The 26,020-nt window shown below is 39.1% G+C and overlaps 1 protein-coding gene across 4 annotated transcripts in view; it reads right to left on the bottom strand.

Annotated features, from left to right (window-relative positions):
• AKAP6 (A-kinase anchoring protein 6) overlaps positions 1–26,020 on the bottom strand; it is a 346,755-nt gene that overhangs the window by 236,947 nt on the left and 83,788 nt on the right. For all 4 annotated transcript variants that reach the window (XM_042444832.1, XM_042444835.1, XM_042444833.1 and 1 more), the window contains exon 3: positions 1,915–2,166. In XM_042444832.1, the coding sequence (XP_042300766.1) occupies positions 1,915–2,166 (252 nt within the window). The remainder of the gene's footprint in view (positions 1–1,914; positions 2,167–26,020) is intronic.

Here is a 26,020-nt window from a genome sequence, read left to right as displayed (position 1 = left end):
ATTGTAAGCTGCTCTGATAGCCATTAGGGCTGAAGGGCGGGGTATAAATACCAAAGATAAATAAAAGTTGTCTAAGCTGGCAATTTGACAGATCTCATCTGGCAGGCCGTTCCATAGTTTGGGAGCAATTGCAGAGAAGGCCCTCTGGGAGGTAGCAGTTCGTCTGGTTTTTAAAGGCTGCAATAGATTCCTCCCAGAGGACCTGAGAGTGCGGGATGGATTATATGGGAGCAGGCGATCCCTCATATAGGTTGGACCCAAGCCATGTAGGACTTTAAAGGTTATAACCAACACCTTGTACTGTGACCGGAAACTAATAGGCAGCCAGGGAAGAGATTTTAGGATAGGTGTTATTCGGTCACTCCTAATTTTTCCAGCGACCAGCCTGGCTGCCATATTTTGCACTAGTTGAAGTTTCCAGATTAGGCACAAGGGTAGCCCTATGTAGAGTGCATTACAGAAATCAAGTCATGAAGTTACCAGTGAATGTACAACAGTTTCTAGGTCCTTTACTTCCAGGAAAGGGCACTTTAACTACCATAACTTGGTGCTATGGAATTCTTGGAAATGTAGTTAGTTCTGTCACCAGCACTTTCTGACAGAGAAGTCTAAATGTCTCAGAAAATTACAATCCCCAGAATTCCATAGCATTGAGCCATGGAGGTTAAAGTCATATCAATGTGGATTATTTCTTCAATGTGGATGCAGCTTGAGACGTTATTGTTGTTGCTGCCACTATGTGCCTTCTGACTTCTAGCAAACCTAACATGAAACTATCATAGGGTTTTCCTGGCAAGTTTCTTCAGAGGATGTTTGTCATTGCCATCTTCTGAGGCTAAGACATTACCTGGAGCAGCCTTTTCAGGATTTTTTCATGATATCTCAAAGCCTTGGATGCACCTCACCTGGCAACTTTATTAAGGATGTTACAAATATTCTTGAATATTTAAAGTCCTGAAGATTCCACCTTGATGGTTGTCAGTCAATTGTCAAACACTATAGGATTTTTTTTGCCTTTGCATGACAGCAAAAACTAATGTACAAAAGAATTTAGTAATTCCACCTAATGTGGGGGAACATTCTCACATTCTCCAATATGAGCATGAAATTGGTGAAGGATTATTTTCCTAATTATATTGTGGTACTGATGAATAGGCAGCACTTGATTATAGATAATCATATATGTGGGGCAGCCCATTATGCAATTGAGGGAGGGTTTTTCCAGGAACACTTCAGGATGGGGCTTCACCTTTATTTGGACTGTGGTCTGCAGATGCTGAGAACTCCAGAAATTTAGCCCTTCTGTGGGATGGATGTAAAGCCCATTTGATTCTGAGTAGAAAATAGTTTTTTAAATGAGTTTTATGATGCATGTTTTAGTGTTGCAAGAGAATCCATCTGATAATGAATCCATACATATTTGTGCAATTGTGTTAAAAATATTAGCTGTGGACTGAAAATATTCTTTTAACAACACTGTTAATGTGAACCTATAACTTTCTATTAAGGAAAATACTATGATTGATGTATACAACTCTCTGCACTAATCACAGAATGTACGTAATATGCATAGCAATGGTATCTGTGTCTTACACCTTAGGTTTATACTGGCTTTCGCCTGTAGCTCTACAATCATTTAGCTTTGTTTAGCATGGAAGCTTTGAAGCAAACATGACAAACACACATTTTATTTAAGCTAGCTGAGCCACTCTGAATGGATGACAACAGCACTAATTTAAGATTTACTTCATCACCCAAAATTGACTGATAGGACTGGGCAAAAGTTAACCTCAGTTGCCTGAACTAAAAAAAAAAAAAATCTTCAGCAGAAGTTTCTTCAAAAAGACCTTGAATGTACAAACACATCTGAGGATGAAAGTTCAGAAAGTACATTCTTACATTTACTTGCCATACCTCCTTTGTTTCCTCTGAAAAGGCTTGTAGAATATCAGTCTGCCGGGTGTAATTCCCGTTGGCATCCTGCAGTCCCTGTAGAATTCTCTCTCTCAGAACCAGGACAGAAACTCGAAGCTGGTGCCAAAGAAGCTGTACTGTGTGGATGTCAACAATCACATTGACAGAGTAAGACAGAAGCTTCAGGGAAAATTCAGTCTCCAGAAGAGCATGGATTTGTTCAACATGATCTGAGATATCTTCACATATATCCTTTGGAGAGAGAAAAAACAGGGCGAAGGAGAATATTAGCCACTAGCTTGAACAATAATCTGATTCAACATCATTAATCCACTTTTTAAGTTTCTCTGGAAAAGGATAGGCAATGGCACCAAATCCAGGTTCCGCTCTTCTGTGCCTGGGGTCCTCTGGAAACATCATAGACTGCCAACATAACAAAAGAGGAAAGAGTAAACCACTTCTGGTTTTGAAAAATGTGGTTTTTAAAATGTTAAACAATATGGAGGAGAAACAATTCACACTTTATTTAGGCCACAAAGGGGGGGGGGGGGTGACTGAGGATATTTAACAAGTTACGGGTTTCAAATACAGCCTGCAATTAGTTGACCAGCCAAACCCAAAGGGTTCTTAGTAATGGCTCCTCTTCATCCTGGAAAGAAGTGACCAGTGGAGTACCACGGGGTTCTGTCCTGGGCCCAGTGTTATTCAACATCTTTATCAATGACCTGGATGACAGAATTGGGAGCATACTTATCAAATTTGCAGATGACACCAAATTAGGAGGAATAGCTAATCCCCCAGAGGACAGGATCAAAATTCAAAATGACCATAATAGATTAGAAAGCTGGGCCAAAGATAACAAAATGAACTTCAACACAGAGAAATGTAAAGTACTGTACTTAGAGCAAAAAAGTGAAATGCATAGATATAGAATGAGGGATATCTGGCTTAACAAGACTATGGAGCTTATCACACGGGCTCCAGGAACACAAATGGCACAGGACAAAAGGGGGCATGATGGGAACAGAATGGGGTTATTACCCATTTTATCGCATGCTGGAATGCTACCAATGCTGCCGGAAGTCCCCATTCCCTTCCAAATCCAGCCCCCAGAGGCCAATTTTCAGGATCTGTTCGGCCTCTCTGGCATGGATTTGGAATAGAACGGGGTCATTTGCATTCCTGGAGTCATGTGAGTTAAGTTTCTATGTGTGAAAGGGATCTAGGAGTCCTAGTAGACCACAAGTTGAACATGAGTCAACAGTGTGATCTGGCAGCTAAAAAGGCCAATGCGATTCTAGGCTAGGAAGCTGGACATAGTAAAAATGAAAATGGAATGCATGAACATAGCAGTACTGGGAGTGAGTGAGTTAAAATGATCAGGAATGGGCCACTTTGAATCAAACAACCACACAGTGTTCTACCCAGGGAATGAAAAGACAAGAAAAAACAGGGTGGCTTTCATACTAAGAAAAGATGTGGCAAAAGCAGTTAGAGAATACAATGCAAAATCAGACTGAATCATGTCAGTAAGGCTGCATAGGTAAACCTATGACTGTCACATAATTCAAGTACACGCACCAACCACAGGCAGAACAGGAAGAAACTGACAGCACACAAACAGAGGACACCAAGTTGATCATTGGAGATTGGAACACAAAAATTGGAAGCAAAGAAAAATAAAAAAGAGAAGGCAGATTTGGATTACGCAAAAGAAACGAAGCAGGTGAGCATCTGATAGATTTTTGTGAAACCAACAACTTATTCATTGCAAACACATTTTTCATACAACCAGAAAGAAGACTATACACATAGACATCACCAGATGGTCAACACAAAAATCAAATAGATTATATAATTGGAAGTAAAGATGGCGAAACTCTATACTGGTGGCCAAGACTAGACCAGGCGCCAACTGCGGCACAGATCACGCAGTTTTACTTATATCAAAAATAAAAGTAAGATTCAAGAAAAAAACAAACCCAGTGATTATACCAAAATATGATCTAAATAATATCTCAACAGAATTTTCTGACAACATAAGAAACAGATTCACACTACTAAGCATAATAGTCCAAGAACCAGAGGAACTATGGTCTGAAGCTAGGGACATAATAAAAGAAGAATGTAGACAGACATTTTCAATAACAGAAAGATAAAAGAGTCTCCCTCCTTGGAAGTCTTTAAACAGAGGCTGGATAGCCATCTGTCAGGTATGCTTTGATTGAGAGTTCCTGCATGGCAGGGGTTTGGACTGGATGGTCCTTGAGGTCTCTTCCAACTATGATCCTATGATTCTATGAAAGAAGAAAGTTCAAAGACAGGCTTAATGTTGAACATAAAGAAAACAAAAATATTGACCACTGAGGACCTTCATAGGTTCAACCTAGACAATGAAGAAATAAAAATAGTAAAGAATTCCCATACCTGAGATCAACTGATAGAAATGTGGACTGCAGTCAGGAAATCAGAAGAATTATTATTTATTATTATTAAACTTTATTTATATAGCGCTGTAGAGTTACACAGCGCTGTACATACAATAAAAAAACAATAAAAATGAAACCTGCCAGTGGCGTACATTCTACAGGATAATAACAAAATACATATAAAACAAGATAGCATTAGATAAAATAAGCAAGCAACAAATTAAAAACATTGAATATCCCATATCAAGAAAATATCAAATAACTGTTAGATAACAATCACACGATGCCTGGGAACACTTCCCTGAATAATATAGTCTTCAACTCTATGTTTAAAACTGATTAAAGAAGTAATGACCCATACTTATGGGGGAAGGAGGTTCCAGGAGTGACGAGCAGCAAACAAGATTAAGAATGGGGAGGGTGGCTATGAAAGAACTAGAAAAGATTCTAAAATGCAAAGATATACAACTCAGCACAAAAGTTAGAATTACAATATACAAACCATTGTATACCCTATTACCATGTATAGATGTGAGAGCTGGACAGTTAAGAAAGATGATAGGAAAAAATCAATTCATTTGAGATGTGGTTGTGGAGAAGAGTGCTGAGGATCCCATAGACAGCCAAAAGGACAAATAAATGGGTCCTAGAACATGTCAAGCCAGAAACCTCTGTGGAAGCCAAGATGACCAAACTGAGGCTTTCGTACCTCAGATACATCATGAGAAGGATGTTGGAAAAGATGTGGAAACATAGGCCCAGGACAGACGGCCCCAAAAGGGCGGGCTGTTGGTGGCCTGTTTCCCTCCGGAGGGACACCACAGCCTCCAAACCACATGGCGTCCCTCCAGAGTAAAAAGAACCCGGAAAAAACAGGTTCTTTTTTGGTTGCCAGGCGGACATAATGAGTGCACCAATGGTGCACTCATGATGTAACAGACGTGCAGCGAGGTACAGACACTGCGCATCCCTTACGTCAAGATGGCGGCATCCATGTGGATGGGACGCCGCCATCAGGCCGCCACCGTTATATACTAGGGTTCTGGACCGTGCAGTTGCTGCACAGTCCGGAACCCTAGTATTGCTGCCACCACGCTCTTTTCGACCCATCTGTCTTGGGCCATAGTTTTACTGGAAAAGACTAATTGGAAAATAATGCTGGGAAAGGTGGAGGAAAGTAAAAAGAGAGGAGGGCCACATGCAAAACGTCTCCTCTGAGTGGCAGTAAAAACAAATGTTAAAATCTTCCATAGATGCCAAACTAATGCTTTTATGTAGGGTTGGTTGTTAGGTAGCAGTCTAGATATTACCTTGGAAAACTATACACATCTGCAGGTGAAAATATTGTAAAAAAAAAAAACATTGCAGCAAGAACAATGTTTTGGGACTCATTGCAAGATATGCTAGCAGAGTAGATTTCTTCATTATAAAAATATATGCGGCTAGTTGTAAGTACACATAGTAGAAGTCAACTGGTGTCATATTAACAGACCAATTGATAGCCTGCCTCCTTTTGGCTCTTCATTCAATGTCTGCTTCAAAGGTATGCAAAATATCTAAAGTATGACCTGCAACCAAGTGTTTATCCTCAAGAACAAAAAGGAGGAGGAAGAAGTCAAAACATGTGGGACATTTTCTATATTAGGTTCAACAGCAGAGCATTTAGGTTCAAAGGGGTAGACTATTTAAATACAAAGGAAACAACAGGCATTCCTAAATCACCCAACCAACACTGCTTATACATCTTACTTGCTACTGGAATATGGATATGACAGAGATCTCATGAATTCCAGACACTTTGCATGTGAATCCCAGACACTCCATTTTAAAACAAGAATGAACTAACATTTGCAATTGTTGCGATAATTATACATTTAGTACAGTGAGTGTGAAAATGTTTCTTGATTCCAAAAATATGTTAATTTGGACGCATTTTCTAAAAACATAAGAACATAAAAAGAAGTTTGCTGGTTTCTACTAAAGCTGTTTAGTCAAAAATTCCGTTTATACAGTGGTTAAAAAGTTGCCTATGAAAACTCACAGAAAGACATGAGTACAACTACATCGATTATGCTTTGGAGCACTGTACACAAAAAGCTGACCAAGGCCTAAAGGCTGGCTGATTTCAGTGAACTTAAATTTTGGTTAAAGGATGCTAAGACAGATCTTCACAGTTGTGCTGAATATAAATATATTGTCTGCCTTTCAGGATAAAATATAGGCCACAAGATTGAAAGAAAGCCATAAAAGTATGGATCAGCATTGTGCCACTAGAGGGCAGTGGTGTCAATCAAAGAAAAATACTGTATGCCATTTTCTCCTGAGATTATTAACTTTTTTTTTTAATCCTAATTAATACCTGAATTAGGTTTGGGGGCCATCTAACTAAAATAATAATGAATTAGGCCCTTTGCATTAACACTGCAAGCTTCAGCAGTAGCTGGTTACCTGGCTTGCATGGGAGAAACAAACCATATTTCTCTGGATTGTCGGATGAGATACATTCTAGAGGGATAGATCCTGCAAGGTTTGTGTATTACAGTAAACTATGGATTAAAAGTTCTTGCTTCATTTAGCTGCTCCCATTGCAAGCAGGTGTAATTGGCCAATGGGCACCAGCACACTGACCCCTTCCTTAACAAGTTTAAATTTTCTTAAATTCTGATGTAATGTGGTCATTTTTTTCTCCAGGCCCCAGGTTATTTGACACCAAACAGAAAGAAATCCAAGGGGTGGGGGGAATTCTTCGTTAAACTATGTTTGCTTTTTGGACATGATGTTGACAGCAAGACATTCTACATGTGATCTGAAAATTACAGCACATTCACTGCCCACATTGGAAAGACTGACACATAAAAAGGATTGTTGTTCTTAGATAGAGCTCATCTTCAGTTATCTAGTGCACTTCACAGAAGGCAGTTGTTCTCATCTAAAACATAAGTCAGGCACATGATTATAAACCCCTGTTTTTTGCGTGTGTTGAACTGATAGTCTGTACAGAAGCATCTTTGACCATGGAATCTCGCAGAGCATAAAGGCTGAATCCATTACAACACCAACTGTCCACTTAACTCAGTCCAGTAGACAGCTGATCCAGTAATTTACAGCTGCTACTATCTGTCACCTAAAGTTAGAGCTCTCTATGTTAGTATGGGAAAAAACCCACAACAGTATAAACACTGAAGCAAACATGAGCTTATTCATTGACAACCCAACCGTAAGCATGCTTACTCAGATGTAAATTTCATTTAATTCCATGGAATTTACTCTTCACAGCTACATATTATTGGGGCTGCTCAGATTTAGATTTTTCTAGCAAGTTTAGACTGAAATACTGCTATGTGAAATCTACCGAAAGATGAAAGGTTCTAGGCCTCCACAGTTAACAACAGTGACAAAAGCAAATGTACTTTGACTTATGTCATTTGATCTTTGGGGTAAAACCCATGCCAGTAAAATGCCCTTGCTCACTGCATATGACAAGCTTACATGCACAACAAATTCATGGTTTAAGGGTGTGTCTGCCTCCTTGAACTTTATTTTAATAATCTTATAAATTCTTCCAGGGATAGAAATTCCAAGCTAAAGTTGGAAACATCTCAGTGTGTTTGCTTTTTTTAAAAAAAATGGGAGAAATGTTTATTTTTTCTTGAAATGGCATCAGAATCCTAGCAAGTCGATGCTTTACTGATTTAAAGAGGAAACAAAAGTTACTAACACAACCTCACATCACTGTAAATGGAGGTAGTGGTGATTATTATGCCACAAGAACTGGGAATACCAATAATAATATTGGAGTCTGAACACCCTGAAGGCACCAAATTCCTTCTGATCATGGAAGCTGTGCAGGATCAGGCCTGATTAGTACTTGGATGGGCAGCCATCAACAAATACCAGGTGCTGTAGGCTATATTTCAGAGGAGGGCAATTACAAACTATCTCTGATATTCCTTGCCTAAGAAAATCCAGTGAAATTTATGGGATTGTCATAAGTCAACAGGCAACTCAAAAACATATGCACATAGCATAGTAACACTTGATAAGTGTTAGATCTATGGAACTCTTGAACAAGAAGGGCTCAGTGGGCCTGAATCCTGAGTGGATTCATCATGTCCTCACTTATGTTCATTTTATCCCTTCAATTGCTTTTCCTTTTGGGCTACATTATGTACAACCACCTAGAAAGAAAGGGGAAGGCAAGTAAAGGAAACTACTATATTGTCTTCATTAGTTCACATCTTGCATGTTCAGAGAGAGTAGGCAAACAGCAAGGAGAACAAAGATGAGAAGATGAAGAAAAATCTGGTCATTTGCAGTGGAAACCCTTCAAGGACAAAGACTTTGCTGGACATGTAGTGATACCTTCCATTTGGCACTCTATGTATGTATATGTGCCCACAAGTCACCTGTCAACTTATGTGACCCCATGAATTTCATAGGGTTTGTTTAGGCAAATAATAGTCAGAGGTGGTTTTGCCAGTTCCCTCCTCCAAAATATAGCTTACAGCACTTAGTATAAATGGGCAGTCTCCTATACAAGGACTAACCAGGGCTGATCCTGCTTAGATTCCAGTATCAGACAGGATCAGGTGCCTTTAGGGTATTTAATATTTATACCTCAATTTCTGGTTGTTCAATGTAGTTTACATTATATATGTAGTCAGTAAAATAGGTTAATCTCTAGGTTGCAGAAAAAGGCTGAAGCTGAAAAATAAGTACTTGCCAGGCCACAATGCAGAATGAATGAAAACATGAAGGAAGCAGTGCAATTCAGAACCATGCTTATCTCTGTCAATGTTTTCACCTGAAGCTATTAATACAGTCTAACACATTGCTACACAAAGTGATGGTCTGCAGACTGTTGATGGTCCATGAGCCCTTGGCTGCTCATCCAGGGCAAGTTTCCAAGAAGAAATTATTCAAATATGGCAGCAGTGACTGGTGCACTGGGAGGGAGGGTCTGATCTGCCACATCAGATAGCTTGAGAAGCACTGGTCTAACATACAGGCTGTAGGCACCCACGGCTATGATTGCTCATTTGTATAGTTTGTAACCAACTGTGTTGCTAGAGCAGAGGGAGCCATGCTGGCACAGTGGTTAAATGCCAGTACTGCAACCACAAGGTTGTGAGTTCGATCCCAGGCAGGGCTCTAGGGTCCACTCATCCTTTCATAAGTCGATAAAATGAGTGTCCATCTTGTTGGGAGCAATTGGCTTACATGTTGTAAACTGCTTAGGAATGCTAGTTCATTGATAAATGGTATAGAAAGATACTTGCTATTGCTGTTAGAACATACACACACTCATTTAATTTGCCTGGGTATAGGCTTTGTATACAGATTCTGAAAAACACATGAAGGTCAGACTTGACAGAGCAGGGATACTTTAGCCTTCTTTCCTTCCATGTGAATTCATTCATTATGCCAGCCTTCCTCAACCTGTTGTCTTACAGTTATGCTATACTATAACCAGGATGATGGGAGCTGTAGAGCAGCACTTCTGGAAATCTCCCATTTGGAGAAGACTGTGTTATGTGGCTTCTTGTGGGGGAAAAAGGGAGTACTCAGTGAGTTCATGACAAAGGTAAAACCAATGGGGGACTTTCCAAGTTCAATCTCTTAGTTACATTACACATATTTATGTTCTTCCTTCTTCCACCAAAATTGTGGTGGTAAGCCACTGGATATTAAAAACTGTGGTGACAAGTTTGTCATGTATGAATAAGAACACTCTATAATAAAAAGAGTGGTGAGATCATGAAGGAAAACCCCTTGTTTGCAAAAATGAACTGCTATGAACTTCAGAAGGGTGTCATCTGTTGGTGAAGAAATATGCTCGAAGTGTGCAAGGAAGATGTTGTACCATTATAAATGACTATTCTAATTGTTATTATTCTGTGTAAGTTTCTGAAGTGTTCCTATTGACAATTTTATTTTTACAATGTTCCTTGTTACCACTATCCCATCTTTTCTCCTATACAAACACCATAATCCCTTGCAACTACTCAGCCTGGAATACTGGCCATTGAAAAGAAGTCTATTTTCCAGTGGTGTGTTCCAATATAGTGATGCAATTATAATGTGAACATTCAAACAATAACAAAGAGAAAGAGAAATGTTTACTGAAATGCTTTGGGGTGGCAATAGCTAGAATAGACCCATTGAATCAATTGGTAAATTATGAGTCAAGATACAGGTAAACCCCACTGGTTTAATGTGTATAATGCAACTATTGGGACTGAAACTAGGATTGTCAACATTGCCTTTTGTTTTGTTCAAGGTATGGGAGGGAATCATGTGCCTTCCTAGCAGAAAAACCAATGATAAGAAATCCTGTGAGTTGTAGTCCAACAGTCTTGAAAAAGTCAGAATAAAAGTTATTGTTGTTATTATTATTCATGAGATATAAAGCAAAACAAACAAACAAGAGAAACCCCCACCCCCAGTTAATGTGTTTTCTAATGTAGAACCTACATGTACAGAAGCGAACAATGGGTTTGTGTTGTGAGACCCATTCCTCAGGTTCTACATAGCAATGGCCAAGCCTCCTGGAAGTCTGCACATAAGTACAAATATCTGCAGAGGGAAAGATCGTGTATGACCAGCAGTTGGGGTTTGTTTCCCTGTGCATGCATCCAGGTCAACTTGTGGGTGTCAATTAGAAGTTGGACCAACAGCTTTCTTCTCTATACATGAAGAATTCTTGAATAAGAATGTAAAGTTCAAGTAACTTATATATGCAGATTGGTATTTTATTTATTTATTGAATTTATATCCTGCCTTTCTCTCAAAATGGTATTCATGGTGGCTTACAATAATTTTTAAAGGGTCCAGCTAAAACATTAATTTACAAAAGTTAAAAAGAAATTAGATATTAATATTATCAAAACATGATTAAAGACAGCTATGAGCACTTAAAACATATTTAAAAGCATAAAAGTGTGTGTGTGTGTGTGTGTACACACACACACACACATACATACATAACCATATACATACAGTACACCACTTTACACACACCCCACAGCTTCATAATTAAAATTGAAAGGCCTGCCTTAAAAATGTCTTTGCCTGCCAACAGAAAGTGGGAACAGGGCAACCAGACCTCTTGTGGAAGGGAGTTCCACAGCCTGGGAACAGTCACAGAGAAGGCTCTCTCCCAAGTCTTGATCAGATGTGCCTGTGGTATGATATGTCCATTCATACATGAAACTATCAATGTACAAAAAACGTTCTCTTTCACATTGACATTGTTGAATATATTATACATATTCTTTTTTTTTCAGGCACCATCATATGATAGCTGGAAAAGGGGGGGAAGCATGAACAAACATATATATATGTTTGAATTATATTTGGTCTATTACTTTTGCTTTCAGTGATCATGTAGTTTAAGCAGTGACTTCTTGTAAGATTTCCTTTACTCTGGAATCCAATAGAACCAGACAGGAATGCTACTGGATGTCAGCTGCCCCTTGAGGAAATGTGCCAAGTTGGTGGTATGAGAGATATTTCCGGGTGAGGCAACTATGGCCCTTGAAATAATGAGGTTTCAAATAACAAACAAAAAATAAAATGCTATTCAAATAACAAAATGGCAGAGTACTGTAGAGTTATCATATCTCATGCATGTACACATGGGAAACTAAAATCAACAGTTTCAAATTAATGTGAATTTAAATCTGATAGTTGAACATTTTTCAACAAGTTATGTAGTGAAGATCATCTACATTTTTCAGCAGTAGATGATACTACACTATTTGGAATGCATCAAATTCCATTACAATTACACTTTAAAATCTGAGATGCAGTCTATTACACCTATCCCACAGGCCATTAATCTACATTGGTTTTCTTGCCTGGAGACACACACACACACACACATGAATAATCATTTTTATCATTTCCCTCCACTGGCCAGTATAATAAACATTCCAGCCTGGCACTGTCATGTCACATTATTTAACAGTTCATGCAACAATTATATGAAAAAGCTATTATAAGCAATCTTTGTTTCACAATCCAAAATCATCTCATCCTTAGTAAGCCAAAAATATGACTGCAGGGAAACAAATTTGAAGTCTTCCCTATGTCATCTGAGTCAGAAGAGAACCTCTCTCTCCCACCCTACTTCCTTTAATCCCTCTAAATCTGGGGTCATTTTCCATATCTATTTGCATCTCCTCTATTTGAAAACTATCATATGGTACACTGTAGAAGATACATACACACGCACACCCTTCTGTGTAGCTGGACCATCTCAATGATCCGTATCTTTCATATCATATTTTTCTTTCTCTTGTCAACATTACTACAAAAATCCTCTTCCTGAAGTGACTATTTGCATTTCAAAAAGGTTAACTCTTTCTCTCCCTTGAAATAGCTATTTCATAGAGCTGATATTTGGAGAGATGTTAAAAAGGGACAGAGAGAGTTAACTTTCCATTTCCCCACTCTGCATCATCCAGAGTCTTCTCAGGCTTCCCAGTGGATGCAAAAATCATGCACATTAATTATGGTCATCAGACACACACACACACACACACACACCACAATACTAATTATATTAAAGATGTTGCTGTTGTCATTGTTATTATTTGCATTTGTATGTTGCCATCTCTCAAAGTGGGAACCAAGCCAGCTCCCAGAAAGTGTCACTTTAAAACTAAAACATTAAAAATTTTAAGAATTAAAATAATCACATAAAATAATATAAAATTATTTAAAACACAAATTTTTGAAAGATAGATAAAACATACCAACAAAAACGTTTTCAATGCCATGTCCAGTTGGGCTCTACGTGTGCATATGACTACAGTCTTAGCTGGGCGCTTAGCAAAGCCTTTCACTTATCATGGTTGATCAGAGATGGTAGGGAAAATGTACATATGCAGAAGAAATAGCTAGCAGAAAAGGTAGAGTTACATAATCTGTAATGCTGTAATTCACAATAAGGATTGCAATGATTACACACAAGACATAAGCATGCTAGAATACTTTCATAGCATCTCACTCCAAAATGAAACAATGAGGCTCATGGAACAGTAACCAGTCTTTTACCATAGTATTATTATTATTATTATTATTATTATTATTATTATTATTATTATTATTATTTTCTAGCTCAATATCAGTCCATTTAAGTTTAGTTATGAACACCTGGAATGAGATGCAAATGCAACAACAAAATAATATGCTCCACAATTTATATGTCTAATTATTTAAACTGTGAAGTTGTTAAAAGCTAAGGAAAATGACACTCCACAGTACATGCCAAACACTGCTGTCAGAACAATGCAATAGTATATACCACAAGATTTATTTTTAATCAGCTATAAATAGCAGAGCAGCAGTCTCTACTAAAGAATGACTATTTGTTTTCATCTCATGTGTGAAGCAGGGGGAAAGAGTATCTGTTGCATCCTTCTCAGTAACCATGACAGTCATACTGTAAGAATTACTACAAAGTGAAATGTAGCACTGGGGTATTTTTTCACACAAGCATAATTGCACAAGCATTCATAGATCATGTGGAAGTTATCACCGAGGCTTGACAGACTGGTTATTAAATCAAAAAGAAAAAATAAGGGGGAAAAACTTTCCTTCAAAAAGCCAAACTAAATATACAGCAATTAAGCATCTAGTCTCTCTTGACAGAAAATTACAGCATGCAAAGGAATGAAACAAACTTTTCAAAACTAAGGAAATGTTCATAGACATGAAATATGATTCCCTTTGAAAAGATATGGTACAAGAACGCATTTGCAGGGCTAGACTTTGAAATGTGACATTCTCAGATCTTTGTCCAAAGCCCATGTTTTGGTCATTATTTCCCAGGACACCATGTCCTACCTTAAATGTTTTGAAAGTGGAATTTTTATCCATCCATTTAGCAAAAAATTAACATATCTCCCCCCCCCCCCTTTTTTTTTTTTTTTCCCTTGGCCAAAGCACTTACTTTGAGTTAGCAGTTCAGGAAACATGCCAATATAAAATCCAGACAAGTCACAGTCAGATCCATTTTCAGTTCTTGGTCAACTGCTTTTGCTTTGCAAGGAACAGATTTAAAACAGACCAATGTATCTTGGGGGAAAAAAAGAATCTGCACAAGGTTATTCCTCAGATTAAATGTTGTCCTTTTCCCTTTTCCTGAAAATTGAGCTTCTATAACCCTGTAATACTTTTTCAGTCATCCACGCTGTCTGACTGTAACTCACTAGACACTTGCCACTTGAAATTGGTTGGGTTATTTTAGTCACTGACATACGTTCCAGTAGAATGTTAGCTGTGCAGCAAGATGGCAAAAGGGGATCTAATATAAGTCGGTCACTTGGTTACAGTACAAAGCTGATAATAAAGTTTCAAGTTTGGCTATGTTTATGGGCATATAAATACCACATTTCTTATTTTCCCCAATTAGTAATTTAGATAGTAGTAATAGGCACAGTGAGTTGGGACTAAATCTTACTGAACCTAGTGGAAATTACTTCTGAATAAACACCAACAGGATTGTACTGCTAGGTTGCTGTCCTAACAGAAGAGCTTGGAAAAACTACATTACTGGACCACAGCTTGCATGCTGGGATTCTGGGAGTTGTATTCCAGTCTAAAATAACTTTTCCAGACCCTGATTCTAATTATCTAGAAGCAAGGTTCTACATCAGAAGAAGGTTATGAGAAGAAAAGACCCACAAGAAAAGGCAATAATGGTGTGGTACAGAGGGCACTATAGTGCCGTGCTCGCGCCATGCTAGAGTTACAGGACTGCGCAGCAACTGCACAGTCCCTAACCCTAGCACGTACTGGCAGTAGCAGAATGGTGGCACGCCATGTATACAGGCGCTACCATTATGACGTAACAGACGCATAGCCATTGGCGCACTCAGACGTAACTGGCGTGGCAGAAAAAGAACCCGCATTTTTGTGGGTTCTTTTTCCTGCAGAAAGGAGCCGCACGGTTTGGCAGCTGTGGCTTCCCTCCAAAGGAAAAAAGGCCGCCACCTCCGCCGCTCCAGACAATATGGAAGGTGTGTACCGGGCCAATGCTTGGTAAAGTTGAGGGCAGCAGGAAAAGAGGAATACTAAATACCAGATGAACAGATTCGATCCGAGAAGTCATGGGCATGAATCTACAGGAGCCGAACAGGGCAACTGAGGGTAGGGTGACTTCGAGGTCTCCCATTCATAGGGTCACCATAGGTTGAAACCAATTTGAAGGCAGTCAGCAACAACAAAGTTCCTACAGAAATCCTTGGGACTTACTCTGGAATAACCTTGCATAAGACTAGGCTACAGCAGATATTTTTAAATTTTTAGTGACATGGAGGAAGTTCTTCAGACTTGGTTTAGTATGTATTGCAGGACACAACTGATCATATGATTGGAACAATATTAACAGCAGATCTGACTTCCCTAGTAGGGTGATTCACAAAACAGCAGACAAATATTAAATTGTGAGTGCTTCATTTGCAGTGTTATATAAGATTGTTTTGATCTGTAAACATAACATAGGAGTGGGAATTATATGCTGATATATAAATCCTCAGTTCAGAAGCTCTTTTAAGTTTTATTACATGAGAAACATCATCATACCTTCTGGGTGCTCTTGTGTCACCACAGCAAAAATCCAGCGTAACACAAATCTATTTTATATCCATCCATGCAATCTGCAACCTTGTCAACTGATCGTGGTTTGTAGAAGTCACAGTTCCCTTTATTAAGGCAATATCACAAACCATAGCCTTTCTTAATTTCTCCTGGTATCTTCTTTGGCCAGAGACTTTCAATTTCAATCCCCCCACCCACACAGGAAGGACTCCTTGTCTAGTGATAATGGATACTTTTCAATTTGTGCAACCAGAGGATGTAAACAGGATTCTTAGATATTTGTTCTAGATCCTTGTCCTTCCTGCCTGAGTGGATAGAGAAAGTGGTGAATGCCTTGCTAAAGCAAGCAGAGCCCAGCATGCCTGGAGGAGGCTGTTATAAAACCATTACTTTAAAAAGCCATCCCTCCATCCCACCATTCTAGATAATTAGTGACCAGTTTGTAACATTCCCTTTTTAGGCAAGGTTCTGGAGGAGGCCCCACAGCTCAGAAGGCTCTGGGTGAAATGGATTGTCTAGATCCATTTCAATCTGGTTTCAGGCCTTGTTATAAAAACCTCTGAACTTTGTATTTATTTTTTAATGTTTGCGGGATTCTTAACCATTTTTAAAATATTCTCCAAACGTTTTCTATATTCTGTGTCTTTGCTAGTCCAGGTAAAACCTGATGAAGTGTGGAGGAGGGTATTTAGCTGAGAAAACCTAAAGGCTAGGGACACCTCAAAAGGCCATTGGCTACAGCTATACTACAGCTACATTCATGGTTAGGAAAAGCACATTTTAAAGGTGGGAAAGGCTCAACACTAGTAGGCAGGTTGCTATTAATTTGCTTATATTTGCAGGGGGATTCCTTTCCCTATCAGTTATCATTGAAACATCCCTAAATATGAAGACACTTACAAACCCGTACACTTACAAGCAGAATGTATATTTAGAAGTGCCTTCTATATGTTCAGTGTAGCTTATTCCTTCAGCACTCCATAGCCTCACTTTCAAGGCAGTGAAGTGGTCACTAGTGGGCTGCCTCAACATTCATGTTCATCTCCAGCAGGCTCACACATGAGCTGTAGAAGACAGCAGTGGGTAGCAGCAACTGGGCTTTATCCATAATGTTGTTGTCATGCGTCCTCAAGTCATATTTGACTTGTGATGACCCTAAGGGTTCACAGGGTTTTCTTGGCAAGATTTATTCAGAGGGTTTTTCCCCCTTTGCTTTCCTTTGAGGCTGAGAGGGTGTGACTTGCCTGAGGACACCCGGTGGGTCTCCATGGCTTAGTGAGGATTCAAACCCTTGTTTGCAGAGTCCTACCCCAACACTCAAACCACTACACCATGCTGGCTCTCTTATCCATAATGCTGCCAACATGTCACAGTATTACCCTTTCCACCATGTTTGATATATATGTTTATAGAGAAAGTTTGGAAGATCATATAAAACAATATCTATAGTGACCTATGGGAGGCAGAACAATCATAGAATCATAGAGCTGGAAGAGACTTCAAGGGCCATCCAGTCCAACCCCCTGCCATGCAGGAAATCTAAATCAAAGCATCCCCAACAGATGGCAATCTAGCCTCTGTTTAAAGACCTCTAAGGAGGGAGACTCCACTACACTCCGAGGGAGTTTGTTCCACTGTCGAACAGCCCTTACTGTCAAGAAGTTCCTCCTAATGTTGAGGTGGAATCAATTTTCCTGGAGCCTCTGAATAACAGCTGCTGGAGAATAGGAAAAAGAAAAATGACATTGCCCTCATGCTCTGCTTTTGGGTTTCCTGGAGACATCTGGTGGTCACTATAAGAAACATGCTAAACTAGATAAACCTGTGGTTGGCACAGCTCTTCTCATGTTTTTATACCATTCAAAAACATTCTATGTTTTCTTCTACTTTATGTGGTGAGGTCACTATCGCCACAGATCATACTAGAATTAATGGACCATCATATATATTTTACATCAGATTTTCCTGCTTGCTATTCAGTTTGTGCAGTGGTTCTACTTCTGACAATCAGAAGATCAGAAGGTTGGCAGTTCAAGGTCGAGTGTTGCATGATGAAGTGTGCTCCTGTCACTAGTCCCAGCTTCTGCCAACCTAGCAGTGTGAAAGCATACAAATGCAAGTAGATAAACAGATACCACTTCTCAGTGGGAATGTAACAGCATTTGGTGCAGTCATGCTAGCCACATGACCACCAGAGAAGTCCTCGGACACTGTTGGCTCTTCATCTTAGTAACGGAGATGAGCACTGCCCCTTACAGTCAGTTACAACTAGACATTCATGTCAAGGGACTACCTTTACCTTTACCTTTAGTAGTTCTACTAAATCAATCAATCCCAAGTTTCCATATTGGTAGGAAAATAAAGTGTAGCATAATTTCATTACCATTTGTTATTGCAGCACAGAGGTGTTGAAAGTAAAAAATGTAGAAAGTATCTTACAAGTGTGACAAGCTTAATAAACACCAGGAAATGTTGTGGCAAACCAAATGCAAATAATACTGTTTTTTGACATGTTGTTGCTGTCATTTAAAATACCATTTGAACCCAGTCAATGCATTTGTCTGAAGTAATTCTGTTCCTTCCTACATATAAAGCATTTTAACCTGTCTTTAACTGGAAACTTGGGGGTAGAGGGCAACTAAGTATCAAGGTTGTTTAAAATAAATTACAGTTATGTTCATTTTTAGAGAAAGAGATTCGTGAAAAACAAGTCACAGAGCAGATGTCATCTGTGACTTTTAAGTTCAGATTTATGCATACTGAATTCTTCAGTTGTGTTATCACTGTAATATCTGAGCTGACATTTCACTTGTATATTATAATTGATTAAGTAGAGCCAGGTTTCTGAACTATGCCATTTTTATCATTCCTTTAAACAAAGCACAAAGTACTGTATGCTCAGTGGGTCTGCTGAAAGGAAGTTTCATTTTGAAGTTTCATTTTTTACATTTCTGAGATATTAAAAAGCCAGATAGATTACACTTTAGCTTCTTTGTTGTTGTTAACTGCCCACCTTCAAGTCACCTCCTGATTTCTTAATCACACTCTCCATTCTGATTAATGACTGAGCCAAGGCATAGAAAATGTTGAACTATTTCAATATCTTCATTGTCCACTTTTAAGTCATGTAAATCATCTCTGGTCATTATTTTTGTTTTCTTAATGTTCAGCTGGAACCCTGTCTTTGCACTTTGCATCAACAGCCATGCTCAGGTCTAGCAGATCGGGGATATGGCTTTTTTGATTAAGTCTGTCCATCTGTAATGTGGTCTTCCACGTTTCTTACTGCCTTCTATCTTACCAAGCATTATTGTCTTTCTAGTTAGTCATGTCTTCTCATGTTAGATCCAAAGTATGACAATCTCATTTTAGTCATCTTGGCTTCTAGGATCCATTGATTTGTCTTCTTAGCAGTTGGTGGAATCAACAGAATTCTTCTCTATCCTCACATTTCAAATGAGTTGAATGTCTTTCTGTCAGCTTTCTTTACTGCCCAGCTTTCACAACCATACATAGAAACTGGATTTCAGCTGATGATCTCTTTGTGAAGTCAAAGGCTTTCACAGCTGGTATCCATAGTTTTCTGTGGGTTTTCCAGGCTATGAGGCCTTGTTCTAGAAGAGTTTATTCCTGATGTTTCACTCACAGCTGTGGCTGGCATCTTCAAAGAATACTGGAATGGAAGAGAGTGGGGTATATATTCTGTTGTTTGAGAGGAGGTGATTTGCATGTTAATCTGTGTATTGTTCTATTGTTGACTGGCAAGGCTTACAGGCTGTCCATTTACTTAATGATCCATTATCTGCTGGGAAACCCCCCTCTCCCCAGATAGTTTTCATTTGCATTTGTTAGGTCCTGATTCTGGTGTTTTTCAGGACTCGTAGCCAAACTTTGTTCACTTTAAGGATTTCTTCTTTCCTGTTGGTTGTCCAGGTGTTTATAGATTTCAGTGGCTTCCCTGTACCTGATAGTTGTTGGCATGGTCCAGAATTTCAGTATTTTCAAACAGCATTTTATGCTCAGGTTTGTAATGTGTTCTGCTACTGCTGATTTTTCTGGCTGACCCAGTCTGCAGCGTCTCTCGTGTTACTTGATTCATGTTTGAATACTGTGTTTGGTGGTCCCTATGTAGACTTGTCTGCAGCTGCACAGTATGCAGTAAACTCCTGCGGCCATGAGAGGGTCTCTACTGTTCTTCACTGAGCGCAGCATTTGCAGGATTTTCTTGGTCAGTTTGTAGACCATTTGCAGGTTGTTTTTCCTCACCAGTTTCCCTATTCTGTCTGTGACTCCTGTGATTTGGGTGGGTGATTGTCTTCACTCCTCTGGGTTTTTCTGGGTCTGGCAACCCTTCTGAAGTCTGAGCTGGAGAAACCATTAGCCTGTAGAGCCCAGTCTAGGTGGTTCAATTCATCTTCCAGGAAGTGGGGTTCACAAATCCTTTTTGTTTGGTCTATCAATGTTTTTATTGTGCTCCTTTTTTGTCCTAGGTGATGGTTGGAGTTCTTGTGTAGGTATCTATCTGTATGTTGGTTCGGTTTGCAGATGAGCAGGACATCCAAGAATGGCAATGTTCTTTCCTTTTCTTTTTTCATTGTGAATTGGATGTTTGGGTGGATGTTGTTCAGATGGTTCAAAAACCTGGTCAGATCTTCTTCTCCATGGCTCCAGATGAAATGTCATCCACATATCAGAACTATGTTGTGGGCTTTTTTGGTGCTGTTTCCAGGGCTTGCTTTTCAAAGTGTTCCATGTAAAAGTTTGCTATCACAGGGCTTAGAGGGCTTCTAAGCCCCATCTCTCTGCTTACAGGATCCATTGACCCACTTGAAGTAGCTTGTGGTAAGGCAATGTTCAAACAGGGCTGTGATGTCTTCCAGAAAAATATGCCAGATGAGTGTCCATTATGGGGACTTTGGTGAACAAGGAGACCACATCAAACCTGATTAATATGTTTTCAGGTGTGAGTTCAAAGTTGTTGATTTTTTCTATGAAGTGAGCTGAGTCCTTGATGTAGTGGGGGGTTTGCCCTATATGGGTTTGCAATTGTGTGGCTAGAAACCTGGCCAAGTCATATATGGGGGATTGAATGGGTCATAGTGGAATAAAATCCTTGTGGATCTTGGGATGTCCAAACAGTCTTGGTGGGAGAGCCTCAGATTTGCATAAACTGTGGTGCGGTGTAGGTTGAAAGGAGGAGGTTTTGATCAAGGTGTTTGTTTTCCTGGTGATTTTGTTGGCCGGGTCTTGCAGGAATCAGGAGTTCCTTGATTTTTTGTTTGTTTGTATTGTTCTGTTTCCATGATTACCATGGTATTGCCTTTGTCTGCTGGGAGAATGATGATTTCTGGGTCCAAACTGAGGTCCTTAATAGCTTTCCTTTCTTTTTTAGTTATGTTGCTGGGAGGTGGTTTTGCCTTGAGCAGAATCTTTGCTGTTTCTCCTCTTATCTCTTCTACTTCCTCCTCAGGGAGTTGGTGGAGGGCAGATTTAACCTGATCTCTTAGTTCTGTGTCTTGCTACAGGGACACATCCATATGATCCTTCAATGCCCCCCACTCTCCACTGGCCACTAAATGCCCATGGAGTAGGGAGTTCAAGAGCTGAAAAGGAAGTCCTGAAGAGGGTGAGACACAACATAGTTCTGCTCAGGATTATAACTACGGGGTGGGATGCGGGAGGGGGGGAATAAAAGCATTGCCCCTGCAAATAAATATTCTCCTCCTTTATAAAATTATCCTCCAGTGCCCAATTTTCTAGCCTTCCAGTAACTTAAAGTTTTACTTGAGCTTTTAGATACAGTTTGGGAATCCAAATAAATGAGACAGGCAAAATTACCAAGGGAATGCAAACATAGCAAATATAAAAGTTCCAGTTTTTAACAAATTTCAGTGTCTCGGACTCTGCAATGCTGACTCTGCATTTGGAGACTGATAGGGTTAGAAGATTTATTTGGGGTGGGGTGGGGTGGCAATACCTGCCTTTTGCCCTGCTGCCCACCACTGCACATTTGCTCTATGTCTCTGTGACACAGGATTTCAGTGATGGTCTACTTATACAGTATTAATATGTATGCCTAGATTCTTTCCATATCCTGTGTATTTCCCCTTATCTTCCCTATACCTTTTCTTTTTTTCCCCTCTTCTTTCCTCTCTTGTCTTTGTAATTATACTTTAAACAGACAATTAATTTTATTGTAATAAATAAAACATAAATAAAAACACTGCATAGGTGTGATGGGGAAAGAGTGGAGGAAAGGGGTTACTGATATCACCAAATGGCAGCTGCAGCTGATGGCTTTGTCCACTCATTCCTCCATTATAATAGGTAATACACTAGCTCACTAAGATATTTGTGGAGCAAGTTAAGCAATGCATTGGCTGAGGGGGGCAGGGGGAGCTGTCAGAAATTCCTTTGTACTCTCCTAGAAACACTAGATGGTGCTATGACACAATTGCAATGGAAAATTTGGTTTCTATAAAGATAACCATGATTCTCTTGTTTCCAATAAGACAAACTTAATTCTGTGAAATTCAGACAGAAAAAAGGATGGTAGATTTTATTCACAATTCAAATAGAAGTGGAATTAGTGTTCCAGTCATTCAGTAATTAGGTCTGGGACAATAGTTCCTTTGACTGAAATCCCTGAAAGACTGTGCAACTAATTCTTACAACCTTATTTCAGATCTACCACCAAATAAAATCATTCTAACATTAGGAGACAATGGTTTAATTACGAATAACAAGAAAAATTAATCTCACAGCTGACATTGTTTATGAGGTTGTTTGTAGATAACCCAGTAAGGGATAAGTATGTTTCCCATCTATCTATGTAGTTATTCATAAACACCCTTCAAAATAATGAATCAAAACTACAAGAAAACTTGTAAAAAAAGCAATAAAATACTATGATGGAACAGTAATAAAAGTCTACAATTAGCAGTGAGGGAGACTGGCCATATTAAGATGTTCAGCAAATGACAAAGTCCACAAATGAAATTACATAAGAGAGAAGTCCCTAGTTGTCACAAAGTGATTGGAAAGCATCCTAAGAACATCCAGATTTTAAGATACAGACAGGGTGGTATAGTGAGTTAGTGACAGGCATTCCCTTCATATATTTAGAGAAACTCTTCATGGATTTTCTCATTAATAAACAATCTGAAATTTCTTGTCTAGGGCAGAGTTTAGGAGGTTCTTTTTAAAAGTAATTAACTGGGCAATTGATTTCAAGAATCTAATCTGCACTGCAGAAATAATGCAGTTTGACATAGCTTTAACTGCCATTGCTCAATGCTATGGAAATCTGTGATTTGTAGTTTTGTGAGCTATTCAGCCTTCTCTGGTGTCATCACAACCTACAAATCCCAGAATTCCATAGCATCAAGCCATGGCAATTAAAGCGGTGTCAAACTGCAGTAATTCTACAGTGCAGATTAGATCAAAATCCCCAAAATAACTTCTAAACATTTATCTTACATTTTTAGAAACATTTTTTATTTATCACATTATTTGTTACTTTTTCATTTTTAAAAATATTTATTTAGTTTCATTAAAAAAAGAAATTTCCAAAAGAATATGAAAATGTCCTAAAATCTGAAAGAAAGAAAAATCCTCAAGATTCTCCCAAAAAAGGAAGGTGAAAATGTATTGCATTAATGTTACTTAAGAAATAACCAGTTTTTACTTATTGAAAAACAAATTTCACAGGAGATGAAACTACAGAAAAAGAAACTCAACATAAACTCAAACTACAGGAAAAGTGATTCCACCTCAACATTAGGAAGAACGTCTTGACAGCAAGAGCTGTTTGACAGTGGAAAACACTCCGACCCCATTTACACTATGAAATAACTGGGTATGGAACCCAGGTTATTTCATAGTGTTTACATTGCCCCCGACTGCACTCAATGCAGTTGAGGGGGGGGGGGGGGGGACACCAAAAAAAAAAATTGACCTGGTGCATTTGAAACTGGATCAACAACCTAGCTTTTTCTTTGAGGTCCACAAGGATCTGGAACTTTCATAATGGAAACTACCCATCCGGATCCGCACCACCACATCCTCCTCCCTCCCTCTCCTCTTCTTCTCTCCCATGCCATTTCCTCCAGTGTCCTCCCTACTCCTCTATCTTCCTCCTCTTCTTCATCCCCCTCACTGTCACTGTCACCATCACCACCATTTCCTTCCTCTTCCTCCTTTTTCTTCTTCTTCATCTTCCTCCTCTTCCTTGCCTCCCCTCATTACCACCACATTCGAGTCCCTCGCAATGTGAACTGCAAGGAGCAAATTGATCAGGGTAAACATAGTGCAAACCTTTATCATTTCAGTGTGGCATCCCCCAGGAGACCTGGATCTCATCGATACAAAAACATGAGTGTGAATGAGGCCTTCCTCAGAATGTGATGGAGTCTCCATCTTTTGGGTTTTTTTTAAACAGGCTGGATGGCCATCTGTCAGGGGTACTTTGATTCTGTGTACCTGCATGGCAGGGGTTGGAATGGAGGGCCCTTGTGGTCTCTTCCACCTCTATGATTCTATTATTCTTATGTCCTTGTTACCTTAAAAGATTGCATATAATAACATAGGCTGAAATCTTAATGGCTGGTTCCATCTAGAGCAGACCTACTGAAATCTAATTGCTTCAATAACTCTGTTTAGTTGGGACTAATAATAATATTTCAGCCTATATGTTACTATATATGCATTTTCTAAGTAAGGATGACATAATAGTGCCTTTACTTGCAATGTGTTAATTCCATGCTTCATTCCGTTTTTTAAATAATGCTGATATAGATTTGCAGCATTAACCAAATTAAGAATAAACTTTCATTTCGAAATAAAAGGCCCACTTCACATTCTTCTGCCTTTTGGACAGGTGTGCCATTATTTTGGTGCATTCTGGAAAGTGTTTTGCAGTAAGCAAAAGGAAGTATAACTTGGTATCGTTTTTTGTTCTGTTGTGCTTGGCTGTTTCTCTACGCTTACTGCAGCAAATGTATTCCTTGCTCTCTTGCTTTCCCACTCTTGTCAGTATGTGGCACCAATCCAACAGGAGGAAGGGAATCTGCTTTATGATGTGGCTCAGTCAGCACAGAGGGAGAGAAAGTCATTGCTATCAAGGGTTATATATACTGGCCAAGGTCAAAGATGAATGAGAAGAGTGGGCAGGTGAGAATTGACTTGAGGAAGTATCAGGATTTGAGGGCTGTGCATATAAAAGGCTTTGCTTAAAATAGACCTCTACAGTGGCTATTTCCACATGACTAGCAGTGTGTGTATGTGTGTGTTAGCTTACTCAGACAGTAGGGCATTTTCTCCTTGCCATCACAAAACAGATCTGACATATGTTATGTGGGCACAAACCCTTAAGGGTGGGATGAAAGAATAGAAAAATAGGAAGAAAAATGGGGGCATGCTGTTAAAGAAACATAATCAAAAGTCATGTCTTTTTTAAACATTAAGAAAAAAACAAAGGAAGTGAAGAACAATGAAAAAGCACTAGAATGGGGTGAAAATAATTCACATCCAACTAGCCAAAATCCTTGTTCAACCTACAATCTTGTGTCAGAAGTCAATAGATAGAGAGCACAATACTGTCAGCACCAAAATTAACAAAAATAAAGGGACAGAAGTGCATAGACTCAGACATTAGGCTTTGCTTTTCAATACACTTTAAACATTAGACTCCAGAACTGGATGCAAGAGCTTTTCTGCATCTGGCAATACTAGCAGAAATCACAGCAGATGTATCAAATAGTGAAGGTGTCAGGTTTTAGAAGTCTAGGACTTAATCATATTGGAGGAAGGCACTGCTATTTTATTTTCTAAATGTCTGGCCACTTAACATCAGTCCACTAAATGTCGGGCTACTCTAATCACATTACTAGCTGTGGTCAAAATGTTAAAGCTGCTTTGGGAGACAAAGATGAAAGAGAAAACAGATAGAAACCTGAATGTCATGAGTGTTTCCCCAGTAAAATAAATAAACAAATAAAAAATAGGGAAAAAAATAGAAAGCTAGAATGAAAACAGCAGTTGAGAGCTATGATTAATCAACCAAAAACCTT

This window comes from Sceloporus undulatus, chromosome 1 (genome assembly GCF_019175285.1).
Source record: "Sceloporus undulatus isolate JIND9_A2432 ecotype Alabama chromosome 1, SceUnd_v1.1, whole genome shotgun sequence".
Taxonomy (NCBI): domain Eukaryota; kingdom Metazoa; phylum Chordata; class Lepidosauria; order Squamata; family Phrynosomatidae; genus Sceloporus; species Sceloporus undulatus.
Note: the sequence above shows the minus strand (reverse complement) of the source record. Positions and strands in the feature narration are given on the sequence as shown.